General features: G+C 46.4%; 1 protein-coding gene across 7 annotated transcripts in view; it reads left to right on the top strand.

The window, feature by feature from the left end:
- Positions 1-12,093, top strand: part of RBM47 (RNA binding motif protein 47) — an 88,775-nt gene extending 76,682 nt beyond the window's left edge. For 6 of the 7 annotated variants that reach the window (XM_065837641.2, XM_065837639.2, XM_065837644.2 and 3 more), the window contains 4 exons: positions 1,639-2,798; positions 4,296-4,502; positions 8,631-8,833; positions 9,246-12,093. In XM_065837641.2, the coding sequence (XP_065693713.1) occupies positions 1,639-2,798; positions 4,296-4,502; positions 8,631-8,833; positions 9,246-9,482 (1,807 nt within the window). In that variant the 3' untranslated portion in view covers positions 9,483-12,093. The remainder of the gene's footprint in view (positions 1-1,638; positions 2,799-4,295; positions 4,503-8,630; positions 8,834-9,245) is intronic. The other variant, XM_065837640.2, reaches the window with a different exon arrangement.
- The last annotated feature ends 2,347 nt before the right edge of the window (positions 12,094-14,440 follow it).

The raw sequence follows: 14,440 nt of genomic DNA, 5'->3' as shown, positions 1-14,440 counted from the left end.
AAGGATGTGGCATTTAGGAGTAACAAACATAAGGCATGCCGGCTGCATAGGAAATAACCCCAGTGAGTGCTCTTTCTGGAAAGGATTTGAGGTTAGATTTGACAAAAAAAAAAAAAACACGTGGTTTGCTATTGAGAAGCTGTGGAGAAAAAGGTCTTGGTGATACAGAGACATGGGAAAAAGGGGGATGATCTTTACTCCTGTATACAGCAAAACTCAAAAAAAACTGTCAAAAGAGCCACAGAAACAGTTTTAGGTGAAAAAATAACTGATTGTGAAAGAATTCAGGAGTTCAACCTGCAAGTTTTATTAAAAAGACAGAGTTGTGGCTTGATTACACAACTTAAATATCATCATAAGGCAAAAGCAGAGGTCTTAAAAGAGTCTTTAAGCTATCAGAGAAAGGTTTAATAAGTAATCCTAGCTGGAAGCAAAAGCCAGATAAATTCTCATGAGAAATACAGCACGCTTGCTTGTCTGAGGGATTGATTAGCAAACAAGACATAAAGGGAAGTGATATGGTCTACAGCTCTTTGATACCTTAAAACCAAGGTCCTTCTGGAAGATACAATTTACTCAGATAAATGTTATAGGAGTCAATGTACCAATAATAATAAAATGTAATGGTCCACGTCATAAGCAATCACTCATATTAAATGGTCTGATGGTCCTTTCCAATTTTAAAAGTCAATGAACTAACTATGCTTACACTCTCAGTGTCTTATTTAATTGTGCTCAAGTAGGAATCCCTCCTGCTCTTGCAGCTACAGTTGTTAGCATGGTCATCTCCTCCTGTATGTCTGCATTTCCCACCCGCTGCTTGCATTCAAATGCAGAATGAAGTTTCAGAGATTTGCCTTCCGCCTGTAGGCTTGCAGGTCTGTACTGGCCAATTGCTCTAAAGCAAGTTGTTTGTCATAAAGGAGTGATTCTCCTCAGTCTTTTTAGAGTCCTGTTGTAATAATGGCAACTCAGAAGCTTGCCAGATCACACTTTGCATGGGAGAGCAAGAACTGGGTCCTCCAATGATGAAGTGTATTTGTTATTTCCTACTCAACTCTTACTGTGAAGGCCTAGAGAAGCAAGGGGTTGTTATCAAATGAGAACCATGACTGGTGCTTCTCATGCATTCACCGTCTTTCACTGTGAAGTATGGCACCTGGCGCTTGCGCTGTTCGGGAGCAGATGGAGTAACCAAGTAATGACTGAGGAGGAGGAGAGGGCTCTGGAGGTGGGGACCACCAGCTCCATAGCAACATCTTCCCTTTCCCAGTCCCATGCCAGCTCCTTCCTACTCATTCAGAAGGGAGACAAGTCTCCCTAGGATCTTGAGGTTCTTGGTGGCATCCCTTCATGTGACTTCAGCCTCCTGTGGCAGCAGCTCTCTGTGCTGGGGTGGTACAGGCAGGTGATCCTCACACACCCTTCAAAGAGGGGCTGTGCCTACATCTAGGATGCCACCCCCCCTGCAATATATAGTCTTAGGCTGGTATGGCTCATTCATCAGCTTTTATGCAGCCTTAGTCCCAGTTTGAAAAATGAACTTGCAGAACAACTGCAGGATGATGAAAGAGAGGGGTGGGTTTCCGATGGTAGCTAACAGCTTCTAATGAGTGTCTTCCTTCTTCCTTTGCCCAGTTTTTATCAGGCTGTGAATGAGTTTGGCACCATGACCGCTGAGGACTCAACTGCAAGGATGAGCAACGATTCCTCCAATGTGGCTACCACAAAAGTCCCTGAAGGTGTTGCTGGTGCACCCAATGAGGCAGCTCTGCTGGCCCTCATGGAACGCACTGGATATAGCATGATCCAGGAGAACGGGCAACGCAAGTATGGTGGCCCTCCTCCTGGTTGGGAGGGCCTGCATCCCCCTCGTGGCTGTGAAGTCTTTGTGGGCAAAATCCCCCGCGATGTCTATGAAGATGAGCTCGTCCCTGTGTTCGAGTCTGTTGGTCGCATCTATGAAATGCGCCTGATGATGGACTTTGATGGGAAGAACCGTGGCTATGCCTTCGTGATGTACACGCAGAAGCACGAGGCGAAGCGTGCCGTCAGGGAGCTGAACAACTACGAAATCCGCCCCGGCAGGCTACTGGGTGTGTGCTGCAGCGTGGATAACTGCCGGCTCTTCATCGGAGGCATTCCCAAGATGAAGAAGAGAGAGGAGATCCTGGAAGAGATTGCCAAGGTGACAGAAGGCGTGCTGGATGTCATCGTGTATGCCAGTGCCGCAGACAAGATGAAGAACAGAGGCTTCGCCTTTGTGGAGTATGAGAGCCATCGAGCAGCAGCAATGGCCAGGAGGAAACTCATGCCAGGGAGGATCCAGCTGTGGGGACACCAAATTGCTGTTGACTGGGCAGAACCAGAGATAGATGTGGATGAAGATGTCATGGAGACTGTTAAAATCCTCTATGTGAGGAATTTAATGATTGAGACCACAGAGGACACCATTAAAAAGGTCTTTGGGCAGTTTAACCCTGGCTGTGTAGAGCGGGTGAAAAAAATACGTGATTACGCCTTTGTGCACTTTACAACCAGGGAAGACGCTATTCATGCCATGAACAACCTTAATGGTGTCGAACTGGAAGGCTCATGCCTGGAGGTTACCTTGGCCAAGCCGGTAGACAAGGAGCAATACACTCGGTACCAGAAAGCAGCAAAAGGAGGGGCCACAGCAACGCCTGAAGTAACTCAGCAACCTAATTATGTTTACTCTTGTGATCCATATACACTAGCGTATTATGGATACCCATACAATGCCTTGATCGGGCCCAACAGAGATTACTTTGTGAAAGGTTAGTACGCGCAATTAGGGGATGTGATGGGCAGGTTTGGTTTTGGGCTGATGCAGCCTAAGGTCTGCCTGAGCCAAAGGACAGCTGGTGCCATGCACTTTTTTCTCAAACACTCTTTTATAGGTCTTTTTGCCATATTTTTATTTGGTCTCATTCAATTTATGACTACACAGACTGTATTTATCTAGAAATAATGGCTAATGTATGGGCTAGTATGAGGGAGGCATCAATAATACAGTGAAGAATGAGCTAACGGACCAAGCACGGGATGGGGAAGAGTGAGATCTGGGGTTTATGAGTGCTGTACTAAGTCTGAGCAAGTCCAAAGACTTCAGTTTCTGACGCCTCTTCCAAAGATCTAGAACCTAAGAATTAGAGATCATGACAAAGAGTGCTTTGCCTTCTCCTGGAGATGTGAGTATGGTGACCTCATCATCCAAAGGGAGAGGTGCCAGGGAAAGCCTCAGCTGGAAACTTTCCAGGTGCCATTTGCATTAAAATGACAGTAGTGCTATGTCCTTTATAATGTTGATTAATATCTACATACAGACAGAATCATGTGTGTGCAAAATAATTCTTTTCTTGCATATACTTAATGAGTTATTGGTTACAGTCATTAAAAATTAACCAAAAATCAGTTATTCAGAAAAACCTGGTGTTACAATTACAAGTGTCTTGTACTTACAGATATTATAGTTTCCTGAAATTTAATGTGTAGTTCCATACAATAGGCAGTTTAGCATTAATATATTCTTAGAGCACCCACATAAACCAAGAAATATTTTTAATTCTAGTTGATCAATCATTTCAGCTTCTTCACATTTTCCAGATTTGTACTTGCAATGAACAACAAAAAAGTTAACTAACAGTCTAAATATTCAATTAGGCCATCATAGACTGCACTAGTACCACAGTGTCCAAAGTACTGTTATAAAGTGTGTGCAGACTCTAAGATAATTAAAGGCAATATTTTTGGAGATGGGGTATATTCACATTACTAATATAAGAGCAGAGAAAACAGACAACACTAGTAAAAGCATACGCAATGGTTGGACAAAGTTAGTTTAAGGCCAACAATTTTGGGCCATCTGTGGAGGGTCCCACCACAGCAGCTGAGTGGTTTGGTCTCCTCCTTTGGAGGAGCGTTGAGAGCAGAAGTTGTTCCTACTGCAGAGGTATCACCTCCAGAGGGCCTCTCTCTCTCTCTGCTGAGTGCATTATACCTGTAACACTGACCATGAGAGTTGCATCAGTATAAATAAGCAGTTAATATATGGTCAGAAACACCAAAAGCAAAATGTATGTATTCTTCATGGGTACTTCTAAGGCCAAACTCTTCTATTTTCATAAGTTAAGTCACTAAGACTTAGATCAAACTAACTCCAGCAGCCAGTTTCTAATCACATGACTCCTGGTCTCAGTCTAGGGCGGTTTGTGCTTCCCATGGGGCTGTCACTCTCTGTTACTCACCATCCTCTCCTGTGTTGTTACCATAAGCAGGCAGCATACGAGGCAGAGGGCGAGGTGCAGCTGGCAACAGAGCCCCAGGCCCCAGGGGCTCCTACCTGGGGGGATACTCCGCCGGCCGTGGCATCTACAGCAGGTACCATGAAGGCAAAGGAAAACAGCAGGAGAAAGGATACGAGCTGGTACCCAACTTGGAGTTACCTGCGGTCAATCCAGTGGCCATCAAGCCTGGTGCAGGTTAGTGTGCAATGAGGGGAGGAAAGCAGAGGTGACGGGTGAGCCCCCATGACAAACCCCATGTTAGGCACATGTGGACCCCTCCAGCCCATGGCTACAGCAGTGAAGACATCCATGGGGCTGGGGCTCAGACCTCCCCTGTGCCAGATGCCTCCTGGCCCTGGCCAGGCTTTCTGCAAACAAGAGGCACCCAGTGGGGAAGGGTTCACAAATGTCTGGGAGCAATTCAGACCAAAGGAAAAAGGGCTGAAGCTGTGCCCACCCCTCCTGTCCCCTTTTGCCGCTCCTCAGGAGGAAGCAGACTTTCCTCTCTGTCTGTCTCTAGTCATGTACACTAGACCATGGTGACTACGGGCGATCTTCCTCTCTTTTAATGTCCTCGGTGCTAATGTCACCCTGGGTGATTCGCACCCCAGCCAGGTCAGAGCTCTCCCCATCTCAGCTCATATTTCTCTGGTGCTATGAGGCTGGGAAAAAGACCTGGGGCTTTCCCACTGCAGGGGAGCCCCTGGCTGAGGAGAGATCCTCCAACACCCTCAGCAGCGTGGGGAAGGAGTGATTCATGGAGCCCTCAGAGTCCAGCTCACAGCTACGCAGTGACCTGCAGGAGGTTCTCTCAGCTCTGCTGGGTTGCCCGGAGCCAGTCCAAGGGCCAGGGCAGGGATCACCTCTTTCTGCCACATCCTCAGCTGAGTATTCAGCCCTTGCTCTTCCCAGGTGAATGGGATGGAGGCTGAAGCCCTGCAATTCCTCAGGATCCTGTTTGGAGAGATTTTTATATGGAAAAGCAGCCTGAGGAAGAAGGTCCTTGCAGATGACGGGGCCAAGCCCTCTCACAGAAGTCCTCAGGTCTTCTCCCTATTTCACTCTCCAACTGCAGGACCTACATGGTGTTTAATAATAGAGCTGCAGTGGTTTCCCAAAACGTGCTCTATACTACAGGCTGTGAAGAGTTCATCATAACAGCTGGATGAGACAATGCCATTAGAGGTCTAGAGACAAAGAAAGGATGTTAAGATTAAAGCTGTTTCCAAAGGAAGATCAGAATTCCTGAGAAAACTACCCACTTACAATCAGAAAATATTACCACTATGCGTGTTTGTAAAGATATCTCAGGAATTCCAGCTCTTACTAAGGGATGCTTGAAAAGTGGCCTTTGAAATGCACACCTATTAGTGGTGTCTGTAGTTCATTTGAATGCCAAACAAAAGCCTGAAGCTCAAGTCTAAATCCTAGAATGTCCTGAGTTGGAAGGGACTCACAACGATCCTCAAGTCCAACTCCTGTCCCTGCATATGACAACCCCACAGTTCACACCATGTGTCTGAGGGCATTGTCCAGTCTCTCCTTGAACACTGTCAGGCCTGGGGCTATGACACCTCCCTGGGGAGCCTGTTCCAGTGTTTCACCAACCTCTGGGAGAAGAACCTTTTCCTAATGTCCAACCTAAACCTCCCCTGGCACATCTTCCTGCCATTCCCTTGGATTCTGTCATTGGTCACTAAGGAGAAGAGATCAGCGCCTGCCCCTCCTCCTCCCCTTGTGAGGGAGCTGTAGCTGCCATGAGGTCTCCTCTAAGTCTCCTCTTCCCCAGCCTGAACAAACAAAGTGACTTTAGCTGCTCCTCATACAGCTTGCTCTCCAAACCCTTCACCAACTTCTGGACACTCTCCAGTAGCTTTATATCCTTTTTATCCTGTGGTGCCCAGGACTGCACACAGTGCTCCAGGTGAGGCCGCAGCAGTGCAGAGCAGAGCAGGACAATCACCTCCCTCGCCTGGCTGGCAATGCTGTGCTTGATGCACCCAGGACACGGTTGGCCCTTTTGGCTGCCAGGGCCACTGTTGGCTCATGTTCAACTTGCTGTCGACCAGAACCCCCAGACCCTTCTCTGTGGAGCTGCTTTGCAGCATCTCGTCCCCCAATCTGTATGTACAGCCAGGGTTGTCATGTCCCAGGTGCAAAATTCGGCACTTGCTCTTGTTGAACTTCAAGCGGTTGGCGATTGCCCAGTTCTCCAATTTGTCCAGATCCCTCTGCAGGGCCTCTCTGCCCTTGAGAGTGTCAAAAGCTCCTTCCAATTTTGTGTCATCAGCAAACTTACTAAGCGATCCCTCAAGTCCTGAGTCAAGTCATTTATAAAGACATTGAAAGTGCTGGCCCTAAGACAGATCCCTGTGGATCCCCGCAGTGACTGGTTGCCAGCCCAACATAACCCCATTTACTAGAATCCTTTGAGCCCAGCCTGTCAGCCAACTGCTCACCCACTACATTGTGTGATTACCCAGCTGTATGCTGGACATCTTGTCCAGGAGGATACTGTGAGAGACAGTATCAATGCTTTACTGAAAATGGTTCTATACTTGAAGCCTGCTGAGATCTAGATTTCTTTATTGGGTTGTCCCCTTTCATATGGTTCCAGCACAGCCTCTGAGCACAGAAGCACCCGGTCTGTTTTCCCTAGTCAGATCAGCTGATCTAGTAAGAGGTACCACATGCAAACTTACCTCTGTTATTAAAAGAGTATGAGTCTGAAAGCACATTACCAGAATGGAGGAGTAGAGATGTACCGACTCGGTAAAGTTTCCTACCATTTAGAATAATCTTAAAGGTCATTTCTTTGCAAATAGCTAGAAAACTCCTACGAGGTCACCCCAACAACTCCAGCTGCTTGTTACTGCTTTTCTGCCAGAAGCCACTGCAGAATGGATCATGTGAGCTCTCTGCCTTTGCATCAGTGAGAAATTATCCAGGTTATGTAAACCAGTGATAAAACTGGTTTGAGCTGACCAGGTGGACTTGGTGTAGAAGGTGAAATGGAAAAGCTCATGGGTGGAGGTGTCTGCTTCAGGAAACAGTGGTAGGTCACTGGCAATGGAAACATCTCTTCCTGAAAGATATCAGACCAGATCCCTTGTTGCAGTCTCCAGGATCAAAACGAGAGTACTGCTTGCTGGCACCTGTCCTCTCCCCAGGCAGACCTGGACACTTCCACACTGCAAAGTTTCATCCCAGTGAAAAATTCCATGTGTGTATTTGGCTTCATTTCTGAATTACTGGCTGCACCTCCCATAGATGCCAACACCACCATAATTTACTGATTGCTCTGTTTTCCCTGTAAATAACCTTACTGCTGAAAGGCTCAAGAGCTGAATGCTGAAGTGTGCACTATAAGGCAGCTATGGAAATCATAGCGTCATGGAATCACAGACTGGTTTGGGTTGGAAGGAACCTCAAAGATCATCTAGTTCCAACTCTCTCGCCATGGCCAGGGACCCCTACCACTAGATCATGTTGCTTAAAATTCCAACCAGCCTGACTTTGAACACATCCAGGGATGGGGCATGCACAGCTTCTTTGGGCAACCTGTTCCAGTGCCTCATCACACTCATAGTAAAGAGTTTTTTTCTTATATCCAGTCTAAATCTACTCTCAGTTTAAAACTGTTATCTCTTCTCCTGTCACTACAGGCCTTGGTAAAAAGTCTGTTCCCAGCTTTCTTATAAGCCTCTTTTAAGCACGGAAAGGCCACAATGAGGTCTCCCTAGAGTCTTCTCTTCTTCAGGCTGAACAACCCCAGCTCTCTCGGCCTTTCCTCATACAAGAGGTGTTCCAGCCCTCTGATGATTTTCATGGCCCTCCTCTGGCCTCACTCCAACAGGTCCATGGACTTTTCTGTACCGAGGACCCCAGAGCTGGAGCAGTACTCCAGGTGGGGTCTCACAAGAGTGGAGCAGAGGAGGAGTCACCTCCCTCCACCTGCTGGCCATGCCTCCTTTGATGCAGCCCAGGGTATGACTGGCTTTCTGGGCTGCAAATGCACATTGCCAAGTCATGTCCAATTATTTTGATTATTGGAGATGTTCAGCAAAGCACCTTTCCTCCCTAAGCAGTGCCATGAAGCTGCATTTTGTAGCATGGACCAACTCACTGCCTCTGAACACTGCCATTCTGACTGGAGCATTTTCTCTTCATTTTGAAGACCTTACCTCTAATTGTTTTGTGTTCCAATTTTGGCACAAAGGAGAATTCTCTAAAGAACAGTTGCTTTTTTAGGGCTGCTTGCTCTTTGAGATGAGGTCCTGGAGAACCTCTCCTAATGTGCCTGATGTGTCTGGTCTCTCCTAGTGGCCATCCCTGCCATCGGTGCCCAATACTCCATGTTTCAGGCTGCGCCACCAGCCAAGATGATGGAAGACGGCAAAATCCACACCGTCGAGCACATCATCAACCCTATAGCCATCCAGCAGGACCCAGCCAGCGCAGCAGCTGCTGCAGCAGCCGCTGCCGCAGCCATAATACCAGCTGTCTCAACGCCTCCCCCATTCCAGGTGAGTTCAGCACATAAGTCCTGCTTCCCATGCATCCCACTTCCCATACATCCCACTTCCCATATGTCCCACCCTGCATACCAGGGGTGGAGGGAAAGCCTGGCCTCTTGCCCTGCTCGCATTCAGGAGCTGCTGTTGAGGATGTTATGGTGCCCAACAGTCCTGCAGTTCATCTGACCTTAGACACGTGCACTTTGGACAGCTGCTCTCCCGCTATAGGGGACCCAAATCTAGGAGGGAGGGAGCAACCCCCTTCATGATGGCATAACTGTCATTTAACAGGGCACATGCTACCTACCCTCCTGTTGTCATGTCCCATTATAGGGGGTTTGCAATTCAGGGAGTGGCAACGGGATATTGCAGCAATTCAAGGACTTTTTTTTGAGGTCTGAACAAGACGCTTTCTTCCCAGGGCCGCCCCATCACACCGGTGTACACCATGGCTCCCAATGTGCAGCGGATCCCCGCTGCCGGGATTTACGGGACAAGTTACGTGCCATTTGCAGCACCCGCTGCAGCAACAGCGACGATAGCCACGCTACAGAAGAACGCTGCCGCTGCCTACGGAGGATACGCCGGCTACATCCCCCCAGCGTTCCCAGCTGCCACCATCCAGGTCCCCATCCATGACATCTACCAGACGTACTGAGACTGTCGGCGTAGGAGGGCAGCAGAGAAACACACACTGAAGGAACACTTTACTATTTATGAAGAAAGAATTGGCTGCGAAAGAGTAAACATTTGGGCTTGGTAAACTGATACAGAAAGTGAAGAATGTCATAGAAAAACATGTTTGAAATATTTTCTACGCTTGAAGTTTTCACTAACTTTTTAAGGCTATTTTTAAAATTTAACACGTCTGTATTCATACATTTCTAAAGGACCTCAATGCATCCAGCCCACCGCTGACATGCATTTATACGCATCCTAGTGGGGTTGCATAGGGTCTTCATTTTTTTTTTTTTTAGCAGTTATATTTTCAATATATTTGTGGTATGAAGGTTATTTTTTAGTAACTTCTGCACTCCAGAAATGTCTATTTTGTAGTGCCTTTAATAATATATCAGCTATATATTAAAAAGCACACTTGAGCAGCTAGGGAAAGTTTTAACAATATATTTTGAAGAATATATTCAATATTTAAAAAAAACATACCTTAGAGTTTTTTAAGAAAAAAACAACAAGTATCTTATTTAAAAAAAATACTGGAAAGTGCAATTTGAAAAAATGTGCAAGACCTCTGCATTTTTGTGCTGGCATTAATACAATCTGCTTGTTCTTATTTGAAATCAGAACTAATATCGCCTGTTTGAAAGAAAAAAAGAAGCCTCCTCACACAAACCTCTTCACGGTGTGATTTGCAGGCTTGCTTTAAGGAAAGGCTCTGAGTTTTCCTAAACAACTGGAGTTTCTATTTATTAAAGCTACTCGTAGTCTGAGCACGTGCAGAAATGAGTAGCTGCTATTTCGCACGAGGTGTCTTGACTTAGATCTTTATCCAGTATAAAGCCTAGGCTCTTTTTCAATGCTCTTTATTTTATTCTTTGAAGTATATGCTGTAGTGACTGACAATATATGCTGCTGTTGGTGAGAGCAGGTGCGCTCTTGCTGAGAGAGTGCGCAGCGTTACTTACCCATCGCTACATCATGTTCTGTGAGAAATTTCTGAGGTACTGGGGTGGTAGTAATACTGGAATTACTGAAATGGGGCTAGCCTCCCGCCCAGCCTTCCTCCCATGCTTAATTCCCCTTCCCTGCAACTGGAGTTGTACGTGCACATCTGGGGTGGGAGCATTAGACCCGATGATTTTAAGACATGGAGCCTGTAAATATCTTTTAATATACATTTTTAGAGTCATTTTATGTTGCAAATTTACATGGTATGTGGTTTGCCACAAAACAAAAACCTTTTATTGCGATGTTATAAAAAAGTTTGTTTTATTAAGAAGTAAATATATTATTGCAGTGTTTTGTGGCCTGTTTAAAGGCTTTTATTTAGTAGTGCGGTGAATGTAAAATATAGTAAAATGGTAAAGAAATACCTTGCCCATTGTATGAAGTGCATCAGCCCTGCAAACACAGCTCGAGTAACACGGGGTGCAAAGCAGGGAGTGAGCAAACAACGTTCCTTTACTTTTTGTGGTACAAGTACCAACCAAAAGGGTTTCATATAGGGTATATTTTGACAACTGAACCACTTCCAGACCATGTCCAGCTCAGTTAAGTGACCTTTTTAAAGTGACCTTTTAATACACTTCTTTTCTTGCCTCAAAACTGAGCGGTTGTTTTTCAGGTGCTCTTGCTCAGCCAAGCTGAGCTCCCTCTCACCCCGCCGAACCTGTAGCGACAGCACTGTGAGGAGGAGGTTAACCATTAGGTTGGACTCTGCCCCTCCGCACTCCTGCCTGGCACATTTTTATTGTCTTTAACTGTGCTCTCAAGAGTGCACGCAGACCTCAGCCCTGTGGCCCTGCCCGTTTTTTGGCAAGAGGAGGTAAATTGGGCAAAGCCCTGGGTCGGCCGGCGCAGCCTTCTCCATGGGGGCTCCCTGTGGCCAAGCGCTTGCATGGCTCAGCAGTAGCTGCTGCCGCGGATCTGTGGGCTCTGCACAGACATTCCCAGGCTCTGAAAAGTCTGTCTGCTGGTTTGGGTCTCTGCAGACCCTTTCCAGCACCCTGCCATAGCCATGTTCACCCGCAGAGGAGGGGTGAAGGTCGATGGCTCTCTTCCCACCCATCATCTCCTCGCTGGCAGTATGAGGGTCCTGTCACTGACAGAGGTGGCAAGGAGAGAAAGGAGCCAGCGAGGGAAAACCCCAAGGTGTCCCCAGCCACTAGTTGGGTACTGTCTGCACCAGGGCAGGAACGGGAGAAAGTGGGACATGGGGATGCAGGCAGGACATGGGGACACAGGCAGGACGTGGGGACGCAGGCAGCTGGGTCATGCTGAGCCTCCCGCCTGTGCTTTACGCTTGCTTCAAAACCATTTCGTGTACACTACTACTGAGGTAAGTCTGATAACTTGAAATGTGAACATCTTTAGGTTAAGAACAAACTAGTCAAATAAATATATATATATTTAAAAAAAAAAAAAAAAAAAAAAAAGCTAGTGTGCCTTATTCTCAAAAGAGCTGATATTTTACCTGTTTTATTGTATCTCTGTTTTTCTGTATTGTCAGAAGCCTCTGAGTTTATTTAGTTCTTGCTCAATTTACGGTACATTTCTAGGATGTAGTGAATAAAGCATTCTTTAAAAATGGAGACTGTTATTTCATTGCAACATCCTGCTGCCAGGTTTAGCCACTCCACCACGGCTGTGCTCCCCTCCAAGGAGGTGTTTGGGCAGGAGGGAGCGGGGCACCACAGCTGGCATCCCACAGGCTCCTGCAGGGAGAGGAGGTGCACTTGTTCCCCCATCCCACCACCTGAGGAGGACAATGACCTTCCCAGCAGGCATACTGGGCATTTCCCCATTCTTATAGCATACCCTCGGTCTGACTAAATCTCTTTTCATGTCAAGTTTAGAGTCAGTGCCTGGATGTGGATGGAGGAACTGAAGTTGGCATCCTTCCACGCTTCCCATCCACACAGCAGACAAAACCCCTGTGGCCCTGTTGTGTGTCCTTGCTGTAGGGCAGAAGTGCTGAGGGCCGACATGCGGTTTTCATCTCAGTGTGCTCTGCCCTGCAGAAACACAGGAAGCTCTGCTGCACCTCTTGGCAGTATTTGCCATCCTCCAGAATCCATGGCTGTTTCCTCAGTGTAAGTCCACCCAGAGAAAATGTGCTGCAAATACCAAGTCTGGGGAGAAGTGTGAGGGAGCAAAGGTAAACGGAGGCAGAGAGGAGGGATGGGAGAGGTGGTGGCCACCGAAGCAGGGACTAATGCTAATGAATAATCCCAAAGAGAAGGAGACCAAATAAATACTGCATGAGCTTCTACATCTGTCGGAGGAAAGCAAGTGTCTGCAACTTCCTCAGGTTTCCCTAGTTATCTTTTGTGCAAGGAAATGGAAAAAAAATATATTTTTAGAATTTTTTGTACAATCTGAGGTGGGGAGTCACCTAATTTTGCCTGTTTTCCATGTATAAATGTTGCAGGTTTGGTTTAGGAGTCTGCGTGTTCCAGCAATCACTTCCAGTACCAGGCCAATCTATTTTTCTCGGGGAATGGGTAATTAACTTGATGCTAAAAGGAGCTCTCAAGAAGAGACAGACACATTAGGACTTCACCTGTCAGACAAATCAAGTCACACAAGATGATTAATGCCATCCTTGAAATTCGCTGCTGACCTTTCCACTCACTAGAGGTCCACCTATGTTCACTTGGATGAGAATGAAACCACCAGCAAACCAGTGCCCTTCACACATGCTCAGAGGTGGGGCATGTCCTTCATAAAAAGCAATGTTTTCCAAGTCAGGTGAAGAACTGTGCCACACTGAAATATGTTTCTGGCTCTTTCCTCTTTCCCTTTATCCAAGGTACCCAAGATTAAAATGAGTCAACACAGCTTTTTCTAAACAGAGACTTTACAATTTTTTTTTTTTTTTAATTTTCCTAGACGTCTGGTTTCTGACTTCAGTTTTGTAAGATCTTAATTAATGATTAACCCATCGTAAGGCTGAAATATGCAAGTCATTCTCAGGATATTAACATAAACAATGCCAGAGAAATGCAATTGTGCTTTCAAGATGACCTTGCTGCCTCGGGAATGTCAGGAGCTCTGGTGAGGCCTTGGGCACTGTGACAACTCAACATGCTGCCAAGTCGATCCCATTCCCTCTCTGAACGTCTGTCTTGATGATCCTGAAGAGCAGACACGCACTCTCTGGCTGGTATCGACCTAAATTGCTAAAAAAGAGCTTTGACTTTCTCCAGGAAACCCTGCCCATTAACATCACTGTGATACAGCTACTATATAAACAGATTAACAAGAAATTCAAGTGGATTAACACCACTCTGGTATTGCAACATCTCATTTATATAAGCACTACAGCTCAAAGTTTATGCAAAATGCATTTTTGATACATCTGAAAAGGCATACGCAGTACCCCATCTCCTCTACAGCTGGTGTTACACCCCTAAGACCTCTGGTCTGGCTGGGTCCTGAGCACCTGCTGAGTTCTCTGCTCCCCATATGCCTATCAGCCACAAAACTGGCCCATCATGCTGACCTGTAAAATAAATAAACCCCAGACGTACCTCATAACAGGAGAAACTACGTTTGCTGTGTATCTAAAAGCCAGCAAAGTTGGGGTTTATGCTCCAGTGTGTCAATTAAATGCTGAATCACACTTGACTGAGTTTCAAGTTCTGCTTGGCAACAAAACGGTCAGAAGGGTGTTGCAAGGAGAGGCTGCAACTTAAGGAATAAAAAAGGGCAGTTTCGTGGCACCAAGTCCTTCCCTCCTGGCACAAAGGCAGGCTGTGCCATGCAATTATGGCTGTTCAAGGTGCCAAAGAGCAAAGGACTACGGAAATTTTTAGAAATTTGGTACTGTAGTAGCGCTTCCCATACAAAGTATTTCCTGTCAAGCTGATTCATTAGATCAGATACTTTTTCCTTCACCCAGGAGGCCAGGACTAGAGTTCACCGGTTTCCTGATGA

This window comes from Patagioenas fasciata, chromosome 4 (assembly GCF_037038585.1).
Source record: "Patagioenas fasciata isolate bPatFas1 chromosome 4, bPatFas1.hap1, whole genome shotgun sequence".
Lineage (NCBI taxonomy): Eukaryota > Metazoa > Chordata > Aves > Columbiformes > Columbidae > Patagioenas > Patagioenas fasciata.
Note: the sequence above shows the minus strand (reverse complement) of the source record. Positions and strands in the feature narration are given on the sequence as shown.